This window comes from Lipotes vexillifer, unplaced genomic scaffold, assembly GCF_000442215.2.
Source record: "Lipotes vexillifer unplaced genomic scaffold, Lipotes_vexillifer_v1.1 scaffold1063, whole genome shotgun sequence".
In the NCBI taxonomy this organism is placed as follows: domain Eukaryota; kingdom Metazoa; phylum Chordata; class Mammalia; order Artiodactyla; family Lipotidae; genus Lipotes; species Lipotes vexillifer.
In genome coordinates, this window is record NW_006799734.1 from 2,588,600 (window position 1) to 2,600,322 (window position 11,723).

The following is an 11,723-nucleotide window of genomic DNA, read 5'->3' on the forward strand; positions in this document are numbered from 1 at the left end:
CACACCGGACACCCCGAGTGCAGCAGGCTCCCCTCTCTCCTAGGGTGGCATCTACGTCTTCACGCTGCTGGACCACTTTGCGGCCGGCACGTCCATCCTCTTTGGGGTGCTCATGGAGGTCATCGGGGTGGCCTGGTTCTACGGTAAGGGCGGAGCTTTCCTCGGGGGGCTGGTGTGCTCCAACCGCAAAGACCCAGCCCCTGTGCCGTCACTGCGACCGGCCGGGCCGGCATCCTTGGGCTTTGTCGCTGTGCTGTCCTTTTTGGCAAAGCTGCCCTGCACTGTGGTCACCACACATCACAGAGGGGGCTTGGCAGCCAGCTGTTCCATGGATCAGTGAGGACAGCCTGGACGGCAGCCCGAAATCCTTACTGCGGTCAGAGCACTCGGTGTGGCCACATAACCACGCTGCTGGTTCTTGAGGAGGAAGGATTTGCGAGGACGCTGGGACACTGGCTGGTGCTGGAGGCGAGGTCTCCGCATTTGCTGAGCCCAGTCGACCAGCACCGAGGTGGCAGGGGAACAGGCTGAGTGAGCTTCTCTCTGGTGACGTGCCACTAAGGCCCTCAGCTGACGGGAGGGGTGACGGTGGTGTTCAGAGAGCCGCTGTTCAGCGTCAGGCCAGAACTCCTGACCCTGCGCGGACAGCACCACCTGGACTCCAGACCACCCTCCGCCCTGGTCCAGCGCTCATTCGTGGATTAGGCCTGGGAGCCCCTCGAGGTCAGGGGCCTGCTGGTCAGCAGGCAGCCCCTGGAAGAGGCGCGGCCCAGCCTGCAGCCGTGCTCCCCGGCCCCTCCTGGGGTGCCCGCCATGCTTCCCGGGATGTCCTGCTGTAGGTTTGACAGCTGCAGAAGCTGTGCCCTTTCCAGCCTGCTGCCTGGGCCCACCTTGCTCTCTCTCCGTTTCCTTCCTGTGACCTGGGCTCATGGGGCCGCTCAGCTCTCCTGGCTAGGTATCTTTGGGGGAGTTTGCAGTGAAAGCTCGAGGTAACGGGCACACTCCACTACATGTGTACGTGCTCCAGCCCAAAGCCAAAGGTCTGTGCTGTTCAAGAGCCACAGTGTCGCAGCAGCCCTGGTGTCACATGAGGGGGTCGTGGTCTCTGCCTCGGCCCTGGAATTACAGAAAAGCACTCTAGCTTTGAGAGGCTTAGCCTGGCAAATAGTCCATATTCTGAGAACACCCTTCCAATTATATTTACTTTTCTACAGAACAGGGAAATACCAAGCTGTCTGTGCTTTCATTGGCACCTGCAATCAACACTTGCCTATAGCTTTAAATCGTAATCTCCCCACCCCAAAATAAAACCTCAGAGAAGGAGAGAAATTGCTTCAAACGTAGCCCACAGCCATGAGCGTGGGGCTGGCGGAGACGGGAGGGAGGCTGGCCCTGCAGGGACCAGGTGCTCCCCAAAGCCTCCGAAGACAGAGGTCACGCTGTTTCTCCAGACGGCAATTCACACCCAGAACGCGCCCACCTCTCAGTGCCCCCAGGTCCCTGTGGTCTCAGAGAGGATGCCCCGGCGCAGGATGGCTTGGCCTGCCCTGGACCTGCTTGAGGGCCCGAGGGGCCTGGTGGACACGCCCGTCTTTACTGGCCTTTGGGTTCAGCCCCCTCCACCCCAATCCTCCAGGGTCCGAGTCCGGGACCTGCTGATGGGGTTGGAGTGTGAAGAGGGGATTCTGCATGGCGGTGTGTAGCTCTGCTGTGTCCCCGCATGTGACACAAGACTCGGCCAGCCAGCTGCTGTCACATGACCCGAGGCCAGGCCAGGCTCAGGGCAAGAGAGATCACTCACTGTAAGATCTGGAGAAAAGCTGTGGCACACGAAGCTTCTAGAAGTCGCTTTCCTTACAAAAGAATGTCTGTTCACATAAACGGAGCGTCATTCAGCCTTAAAAAGGACGTTGTGACACATGCTACTATGACACGGAGGAACCTTGAGGACACCATGCTCGGTGACATAAGCCAGTCACAGAAGGACAGATCCTGTATGATTCCCGTGAGGCCCCTGGAAGGGTCAGGTTCACATAGACAGGAAGTAGGATGGGGGCGTGGCATGGGCTGGATGATGGGATGGGGAGTGAGCGTTTAACGGGGACAGAATCTCAGTTGGGGAGGGTGAGAAAGTTCTGGAGATGATGGTGGTGGTACTTGCACCACAGTGTGAATGTACTTAATGCCACTGAGCTGTGCACTGAAAATGGTTAAAATGGTAAGTTTTATGTTATATATATTTTATTTTATATATGTTATATATATTTTATGATTTTTGTACATGAAAAAGGTGATTACAGAGCGGAAGCAGGGATGGCCACGGGCCACAGGGAGGAGGACCTGAGATGGGAGGAGGGCGGAGGCCCCACAGGCCCCCTTGGGGTCATCGATGATCCCAGTGTCACCACGGGGACATGCATCGGGCCCGGGTCAGCAAGACCCCTGGGCGGCTGGGTGGGGTGGCCTGGGTACCAGCGTGCAGCCCGAGCTCCAGGTCTGCTGGGGGTGGCCCGGGGTTGGTGAGGGCCCGGCGGGGCCCGCGTCTCAGGCAGGTGCTGTGCTGACCGCCTGCTTGGCCACCTCCCCGCAGGCGTGTGGCAGTTCAGCGACGACATCAAACAGATGACCGGGCAGCGACCCAGCCTCTACTGGCGGCTGTGCTGGAAGTTCATCAGCCCCTGCTTCCTCCTGGTGAGACCCATCTTCCCCGCTCCCCCGCCACCCGGTCCAGCAGGGGCCACACACGCCTGATGCTGGGGGAGGGGCTCGGTGCTGCCCGGGGACAGGGTATCCACGGGCGGGAGTCGGCAGGTCACCGGACTCAGGCAGGAGGGCAGGCTGGCCCCCCACCTTCTCTGGTCTCCTGAAGATCCCCCCGCAACTGGAGCCACTGAGAAACCACTCATGGGAGGCAGAGCTCCCACCCAATTAAGGCCCGTGTGTGTCCTGCTCGGCCCCTGTACTTGCAGGGCGTCAGCTGACCTCTGCCTGGAGGCCTGAGAGAAGGGTTAGAACCTGGGAAGATGGGTGCTCAGATGTGAGGCCGGACGGGAGCCGCTCAGGTTCTGTGACAGCACGGCCCCCAGAGCTCCCCAGTAGCTGCTGTCGTCCAGGCCAGGGGTCTGCAAGCTCAGGCCTGCGGCCAGGTCCACCCACCGCCTATTGCGTTGGAACACGGCCATGCTGGTTCATCCACACATCCACACCACAACCTCAGAGCTGGGTGGCTGTGACCGAGCCCCGATGGCTCACAAAGCTGGAACTGCTTGCCCTGTCTGGTGGCCCCAGGCAGCCTTTCAGCGGCCGTCCAGCTCTGAGTGCAGAGCCCAGGCCGGCGAGCACCTCGTGACCTTGGCCCTCCTCCTGCCCAGCCAGCCCAGCGGCCCCCAGGGTGTCCACGGACAGGGCAGGGGCCTCGGGTAGCGCCCCCTCCACCCCGAGGGCCAGTGAGAGAGGAGGCAGAGTGGGGGTGAGGTTCCCAGTTCAAGCCCCAAGCTCCGTGAGCTGCTCCCAACCTGCAGAGGCTGCTGGTCACCCCCAGCTACCCAGCAGCCTGGGGCATGTGACCTCCAGACCAGCCAGGTGTCCTGCTGCTCCCCATGTGGCAACCTGTGAGGTTTACAAGGGACAGTGAGAGAATCCCCGCCCATCAGACTTAAGAATTGGAGGATGTGCGCCCCCCAAGCACCGCTGCCCCGTCCCGCAGCAGCCCCAGTCTGCAGAGTGCACACAGACGCCTGCTGCCCAGGTTCACGGCCTAGTCCCGTTGTGCAGGGGACCCTCCACCGGAGCCACCCGCTTGGTACCCCTGCCCCCAGCCGCCCCTGACCCCGTCCCTCGGTTTCAGTTTGTGGTCGTGGTCAGCATCGCAACCTTCCGGCCCCCGCACTACGGAGCCTACATCTTCCCCGAGTGGGCCAACGCGCTGGGCTGGACCATCGCTGCATCCTCCATGTCCGTGGTGCCCATCTACGCTGCCTACAAGTTCTGCAGCCTACCCGGCTCCTCGAGGGAGGTGTGTATCTGGACGGGTCTCCCTCACCTGCCCTTCCCCCCCGCCCCCGATTGTGAGGCCACCAACAAGGTCAGGCGGGTGTCTCTGTCCCAGGCCTGCTCCCGCCTGCTTATGTCTGCCCAGCAGGTGATCATGCCAGAGACACGTGGGCTGGGGTTGGGGTGGGCTGTGCCTGTGTGTGCGTGTGTGTGTGTGTGTGTGTGTGTGTGTGTGTGCGTGTGTGTGTGCCTGTCTTTGTGTGTGCATGTGCGTGCCTGTGTGTGCCTGTCTTTGTGTGTGTGTGTGCACCTGTGTGTGCCTGTCTTTGTGTGTGTGTGTGTGCTTGTCTTTGTGTGTGTGTGTACGCGCCTGTGTGTGCCTGTCTTTGTGTGTGTGTGTGTGTGCTTGTCTTTGTGTGTGTGTGTGCCTGTCTTGGTGTGTGTGTGTCCTCACGTGGGCACATACACGTGCGTACTTGCCTGTGTGTGTCTCTGTGTGTGTGCACACATGCTCTACAGCGTGCAGTGCAGGTGGAAGGGCAGTGGTCTGAGGGTGGGGGTGGAAGCAGAGGACCCGCCCTCTCCTGGGGCCGGGTCCACATGAGGCCGAGCAGGGCCAGCAGGATCCCCAGGAGGACACCCTCGTGTGGGTTGAGGGTGGCTCTGGGCCTCGCAGTCGCTCGGGCAAGCTCCTGCGTCACCTGTGAAGGAGGGGGTGGGTGGGTTGGGCACGGGGATCCCTCCACCTCACATCTTGGTGCCGGGATTCCTGGAAGAGATGGAGGGCACCTTTGCTCAGGCCCCACCGTGAGCTTGACGTGGAGACGAACCTCCTCCAGTAGTGGCTACTTTGAGTTGGGCTGGACTTTGCTCCAGGGTCTAAGGAGACCCTCGCCATCAGCTCCCACATTGACAGCCGTTGACCAGGGCCCGTTCACCCCGCTGAGGCTGGGCCGGCACCCACAGTTGCTCCTTGTCTTCTAGAAGCTGGCCTACGCCATCACGCCCGAGAAGGAGCACGAGCGGGTGGACAGAGGGGAGGTGCACCAGTTCACGGTGAGTGCCACTCCCCGCCACTGGCTGGGGGCGGAGGCGACCTGGGTGGGTGCTCCCTCCTCCAACCCCAGAGCGAGGTGCGTGGTCAGGACGCCAGTGTCAGCTGTGAATGCTGCACAGCCAAGTCCTTCCAGGGCGTGGACACTGACTCAAACCCTGCGTAAGGGGCATGATTTTAGGCAGGGGTGGGGGTGGGGGCCTATTGGGACAGAGAACTTCCCCTTATGCAGTTCGAAGGGTCACGACTTGGTGCAGGATGCTCTGTTTGTGCTTTGGTTTCTGTCTCGTTCATTTCAGCTCTGTCATTATTTCTCCCTTCTACTTTCATTGGTCTACTCTGTCATACGTTTACTAACTTCTTAACTTAGACCGTGGATCATTAATTTTCAACCTTTTTTCTTTTCTAACATAAGCATTCAAGGCTAAGAATTTCCCTCAAAATACCCTGTTGGCTGTGTTCCACAACTTTTTTTTTCTTATAATTAGAAATTTTTGTTAACATCTTTATCGGAGTATAATTGCTTTACAGTGTTGTGTTAGTTTCTGCTGTATAACAAAGTGAATCAGCTACATGTCACAGCTTTTAACACAGCGTTTTGTGTATCATTTAGTTCTAAGCATATTTTAATTTTCATTGTGACTTCTGCTACCCATGAGTGCTTAGAAGTCTGCCTTTAAATTCCCAAATATATAGGGATGTTTCATTTATCTTTCTGTTATTGATTTCTAAATTAATTGCATTGTGTTCAAACACTTTTTACTCATTCTTTGGAGTGTATTGATACTCCTTTATGGCCAAGTAGCTAATCAAATTTTATAAATGCTACGTGTATCTTTAGATGAGATGTATTCTCCAACTGTTGTTATGCAATTCTCCTTCTGTCCATTAGACTGGGCTTGTAACTGCGTTGTTCAAGTCTTTTACAATTTTGCACATCTTAGCTCTGTTTAACCATCAGTAATCAGTAGATATTTATGGGATATCTGACCTTGAAAGCATATTTGTCCTATTTTCCCTGTAGTTCTACTAGGTTTTGCTTTATCTATTCTGAGCCTGTTTTCTGGGACAGGTATGGGTTCAGAATGATCACATCTACTTGGCCGATCCTTGCTCCCTTGCTGTGTTTTTGCTCTTAAAGTCCTTCTTGTCTGAGGTGACTACAGCTGCACTAGGTTCCTTTTTTTACCTGAAATGTCTTTTGTGATCTTTTAACTTCCAACTTTGCAATCATCTTAACATTTAGGTGTCTTTTGCAAACCTCGAATACACTGGAGTGCTTTAGTCTGGCAACTGGGCAGATTAATCCATTTATATTTGTTGTGATCATTGGTACAGTTGGGCTTGATTCTTCTATTTTTTAACCCTGTTCCATTTTTTAATGTTTATTTTTCCACCTTATTATTGCCTTTTATGATTGATTTTTTGGTCTTTTTTATGTTTCTTGTTCTACTCTTTCCTCTCTGTTTGGAATTTATATACTTTATTCTATTCATTTTATAGTTGTTTGCGAAATTGTACCACGCATATTTCACTTTAAGTATAAAGTTAAACATTATCTGAACCCCCATCCTGAATATCACAAGGACTTAAATTTTCCTCCAGATTAATAATTATTAATAATAATTAATAATTTCCTAACAGATTAATAAGCTATTATTGTCCAATATTCCATTTATGTCATTTTTAACCCACAAATTAGTCACTGTTATTATTGTTGTTATTTTGTCCAGAAACTTCCCTGGACAAATGTGCATGTCCAGTGTTTATTTGTTCACTCTACTTTTTGGCATATACGTCTTTCCTTTGAGGACCATTTTCTTGCCTCTCAAAGAAGCATCCTTCAGACATTCCTTTAAGGGGGTGTCTTAATAAACTCTCTCACTGTTGTGTGTCTGTGAATGTCTTTACTTTGCCCTTATTAATGACAGAGCTTCCACAGGCATGTGGCTGTCGATCAAGTTATGGTCTTTCAGCATTTTGAAGATGTTGGTTCTCCACCTGCAGCCCCGCAGTCCTGCTGAGACATGTGGCCCCATGGGCCGGGGTCCCCGGACCCATTCCAGCTTCCTTTGCATTTGGTGCTGCAGTTTCCCTGTGATGTGTCTGGGCATAGATTTCTTTTATTTATATTATTGCAAAGACTATTATAAGTAGTTTTATTTACTTATTCCTCCCGGCATCTCTTGTGTGCCCAGGGTCTGTAAATTCATGTTTTTTGTGAGTTCTGGGAATTTTGCAGCCCTACTTAAATCTTGCCCCTTGCCTCTCGGCTTCCGTCCTGGGCTCTGCCATATGAGGCTTCCCTGGCTCCTCCGGGTCTCATACTCTTTCAGGTGTCTTTTTAGGTTTTGTGTCCGGGTGCACCATTGTACATTAGTCCACCCGCAGCTGTTTTTCATTTTATTAAACCACATAACAAAATAAACCCTTGTGAACAACCGTACAAAACTCCACCTTGATGGTAACTCACATCTGCCTCCGTGTCTGCCACCCTCCTGCCCCTGAAATCAACACCATCTCAATGTAGCTGAATATTTCCCATGCATTTCCTGCTGCACAGTTTTGTTGCATCTGTAGGTACTGCTATATTCCTGAAAAGTAGACTGTTTGGTTTCAGTTGTATTTAAGTTTATTGAAAGGGCATCACGCTGCCTGAGTTTGGGTCCATTTCTCCACTGTGCACGGTTACAGCACCATACCCACAGTCCACTGAGCCTTTTGGAAATGTGGGTTTATAATTTTCGGTGTTATTTGGAAATTTGGGGCTATCATTTCTTCCATTTTTTTCTGTCCCATCCCCTTCATGGGCTCCAGTTACACACATTGTACGCCACGTTAATTCTCTTCCCTCTGTGTGTTTTATTTTGCGTGCTTTCTGTTGCTTTTGTTTAGTCCACTAATTTTTTTCCTCTGCAAAGTCTAATCTGCTAATAATCCCATCCAGCACACCTATCATCTCACACATTGTAGTTTTCATCTCTAGAAGTTCACGCTGGGTCTTCTTATGTCCTTCATGCCTCTACTTACCTTTTTGGACATACGGACTGCAGTTATAATCACTGTGTAATTCCCTCATCTGCCAGTGTCAACATCTGTGTCTGTTCCGGGTCAGTGTCAGTTGACTTTTCTCCTAAGGGGTTGAGTTCTTCTGTTGCTTCACACATCTGGTCATTGTTAATTGGATTCCGGATATCGTGAGTTTTACCTTGTTAGAGGCTGGATATACCTGTGGTCCTTTACATATTCTTGAGCTCTGTTCTGGGTCGTCATTAAGTTACTCGGAGACAGTTTGTTCTTTGGGGGACTTGGTTTTTAAGACTTGTTAGGTGGGACCAGAGCGGCATTTAGTGGGGGGCGGTTTCCAATGCTGGTGCAAGACCCGGGTGAACACTGTACCCGGCACCCCAAGATCCAGGAGATGCTCCAGCCTGGCTGCGGGCCAGGCACAGCTTCCGTCCTGTGAGTTTCAGAGACATTTCCTGAATCCTGCCAGGAGGGTGTCTCCGGCCTCGAGTGCCCTGAATGCTCAGCTGAACCCTCGGGTCCCTGTGCACGTGCCCAGGGCTCTCAGTACCGCACTCGCTCCTCTGCAGCTCCATCCTGTGAACTCCAGCCGCCTTGGGCTCCCCAGCGCTCACCCCACCTCATCAGGCCAGGGGTTCGCTGCCCCACCTGGGCGTCCCCTCCCCCGCTGAAGCCTAGATAGCCCCTCGAGGCCGCAGTGGGGCAGCTGGGCAGACCCCCCTGCTTGTCTCCCTCGGGGAATCTGTCCTTTGTCGTCTGGCCTCCTGTGTCTGAAAACCCATTATTATATATATTTTGTTCATTTTAAGCTGTGTCAGATGGTAGAATATATTCAGTCCCCATTACTCCATCTGGACCAGAAATATCTTTTTTTTCTTTTTGGCTGAGCCACACATCTTGCGGGTTCTTAGCTCCCCGACCGGGCAGTGAAAGCACCGAGTCCTAACCACTGGACCACCAGGGAATTCCCTGGACCAGAAATATCTTTGTCTGTAGCTGTGGCCGTTCACTTTGATGCTGCACATGGAAGTGCCATGTGTGCAGTTATGGAAAAGCGTCTCCATCACGTACCCCCTTCCTGTGTCCTGCTTCACAGACAGTTACATTGTTCACTTCTCTGGAAGCAGCAGTTGGCCTTGTGAACTGTGCAGCACCGGACATGGCATCTATCACTTTTTAAACCATTTCTTACACAGCTGCCCAGTAATCTGAGGATCACACAACCTCTCTGGTCCGTGGGGATCTGAACTGGAGTTTCCGGTTCTTGCCGACCCGCCCGGGGTGGCTGCTACCTGTGTTTCTGCTCTCCTGGTTGCAGCTCCACGGCCTGATCTCCACCTGTGGGGACTCTGAGAGGCCCCGTAAGCACACCTTCCTCTGAGAAGGTCGCCTTCGGCTCATCTGTGGCCAGGACAGAGGGCCACGTCACCCCCGGGGGCGGGTCTCAGCTGGGGTCCCAGGTGTGGCCCCCCGGCCTCAGCACTGGTCTGCAGTCACCACGGAGCCACTGCGCCAGCCCGCGGGGCGTCCCTGGTCAAGCCCTGCCCTCTGGCTGCCCTCTGGCTGCTGTGTGGGTGTGTCCTAAGCAGTTTCTCCCGATGATGACGGAGGGCCCTGCGGTGGGACCAGAGGCAGCATCTTCCTACCCCCAGAGTGGCTGTGTCAGAAACAAGCCCTGCCCATCTTTGTCTGGAAATGTCTACAAGACACGGTTCTTGCCATTTAGTGTGATCGAATGGCTTGTGCTCAAAAACAGGCTGAACTAACAGCTGGGTAATAACAGGCGATGACATTTGTGGACAACTAAATAGGGCCCCTGTCCGTCTCACCCTTCCCCAAGTGGTGAACGAGGCCTCATCCCCCACCCACAGGGTCACACAAAGCAGACAGCACCACGGGGTGCAGGGTTCCACTGGGTCTGGATCAGAGGCCCCAGGGGGTCGGGGCATCGCAGGTCACATGCGAGCCAGTAGGCGAGCGCTCTGGACCAGCGCAGGCACGCTGGCATCCAGTGTCTGCCCAGCAGCTGATGCCACACTGGCCAGGGATGGCAGAGGCTGCTGGTCCACGCTCTGGCCCCTTGAGGCCACTGTGCCCGCCGACAACATCTCTTTGTGAAGTGATGACTTGTCTCCATAAAGTTAAAAAGGGCATCAGGTCTGTGGTGCCCCAGGAGCAGTGCTGGGCCCCCAGCCGCCCGCTGGGCTCAGGGATCTCCCAGCTACAAGCGGGGCCGCCGGCCCAGGAGCTGCTTTTATCCAAGGAGCTCCTCACTTCACGTCTGAATAAGCCCTGTTTTTTTTCCAGCTCCGCCACTGGCTCGTGGTGTAGAGGGGAGCGGAGGAAGGAGACCCGCAGGGCACCATCCACGGCAGGACAGAGGCAACGAGGAAGGGAAATCTGAGTTTTGAGAGAAAGGAGGGCCGCTCCCACGCCACACCTTCCGCTCCGCTGGACACACTCAAGCCCTTCCCCTGACTGGTCATACCCTCTGTGCCACAGGGAGATGACCCTCTGTCCGCCATGTCACTGCGTAACTTCCCTAGTCTGTGCCCGTCCTGCAGGTAGAAACGTCTGAGTCGTGTTCTGTGCGTTAGAGCTGCCCCTTTCTCCCGAGCCCACCCCAGGGCCCGCTGGAGCCCACAGCTTGCTGTCATCCACGTGTGCAGGAGAACTACAATAATTATAGGTTACGGATTCTCTGCTGAGAATCCCAGCGCTCACAATAGCTTCTGGGATCCTTTGTTTTGCTCGTATTAAAAAAGCCGAGTGCCATATTTTGCCTAATTGTGCAGAGGTGAAATGGCGGAAGCCATACAAAAGGTGACGAAGTGGGACCACGTGTCCCCACGTCACACAGGTCTGCTCAGAGCCCACGTAGGGCCAGGGCCCGGGTGTGAGATGGGGGTGCTGTTTATTTCCTTGTAGCTACAAGAAAACTCCGTAAAATGCATGTGGGCTGCCACCACTCCTGCCCGACGTGGACCCCCAGCCACGGAGAAAGTGAGCTCGGCACGAGCAGGAGTGCGTCCCCCGTGGTGGTCCCCGACCACGCAGAGCCCCCGAGGTGGCAGCCTGGAGCCCCGCAGTCTTGGGAGGGAGACCCCGCCGGAATTTTCTCTGAGGCACGTGTCACGTCAGGAAGAGCACTTGTTTCCTTAGGGAATGGCTTTTAGAATCGTATTGACATGCGAATCAAAGCCAGTTCTCAGAATGCAGGGCTGGTTTCTGAAATCTGTGTGCTGACGTTCCCGTGGTCCTTGGCGAGGATGTTGGACCCTCAGCTAAGAAATGCTCCCAGCACTGCCATCCTGGAGGGAGCACGGCCACAGTCCAAGGACGTGCTGCTGGGCCGCAGGAGAGGCACTGCCAGACAGGCCCACGGAGGCTTCTTGGCCATCCCTGCGAATGGACCTCGGCCCAGGCCCGTGGAACCGACCGCTCAGGGGAAACCAGCTTGCGGGCCGGAGCGCGAGAGGAATCGGGCCCACCCTGCCCTTCCCAGGAGTGTTGAGCACTCGTGTAGAAAACCCACGTTGTCCACGTCCATCTGTCTCACAGTGGCCTCTTGTGTGGTCGTCACCAACAATAAAAGATACCCATGGGAAAACGGCCAGTTTCCTGCTCGATGTCGTTTTGTGCCAGAGGC

General features: G+C 54.6%; 1 protein-coding gene across 1 annotated transcript in view; it reads left to right on the forward strand.

Annotated features, from left to right (window-relative positions):
• SLC6A3 (solute carrier family 6 member 3) overlaps nucleotides 1-10,499 on the forward strand; it is a 35,533-nt gene extending 25,034 nt beyond the window's left edge. The window contains exons 10-14 of the mRNA XM_007471907.1: nucleotides 44-143; nucleotides 2,591-2,691; nucleotides 3,848-4,015; nucleotides 4,978-5,049; nucleotides 10,382-10,499. Coding sequence (XP_007471969.1) covers nucleotides 44-143; nucleotides 2,591-2,691; nucleotides 3,848-4,015; nucleotides 4,978-5,049; nucleotides 10,382-10,405 — 465 coding nt within the window. The 3' untranslated portion in view covers nucleotides 10,406-10,499. The remainder of the gene's footprint in view (nucleotides 1-43; nucleotides 144-2,590; nucleotides 2,692-3,847; nucleotides 4,016-4,977; nucleotides 5,050-10,381) is intronic.
• The last annotated feature ends 1,224 nt before the right edge of the window (nucleotides 10,500-11,723 follow it).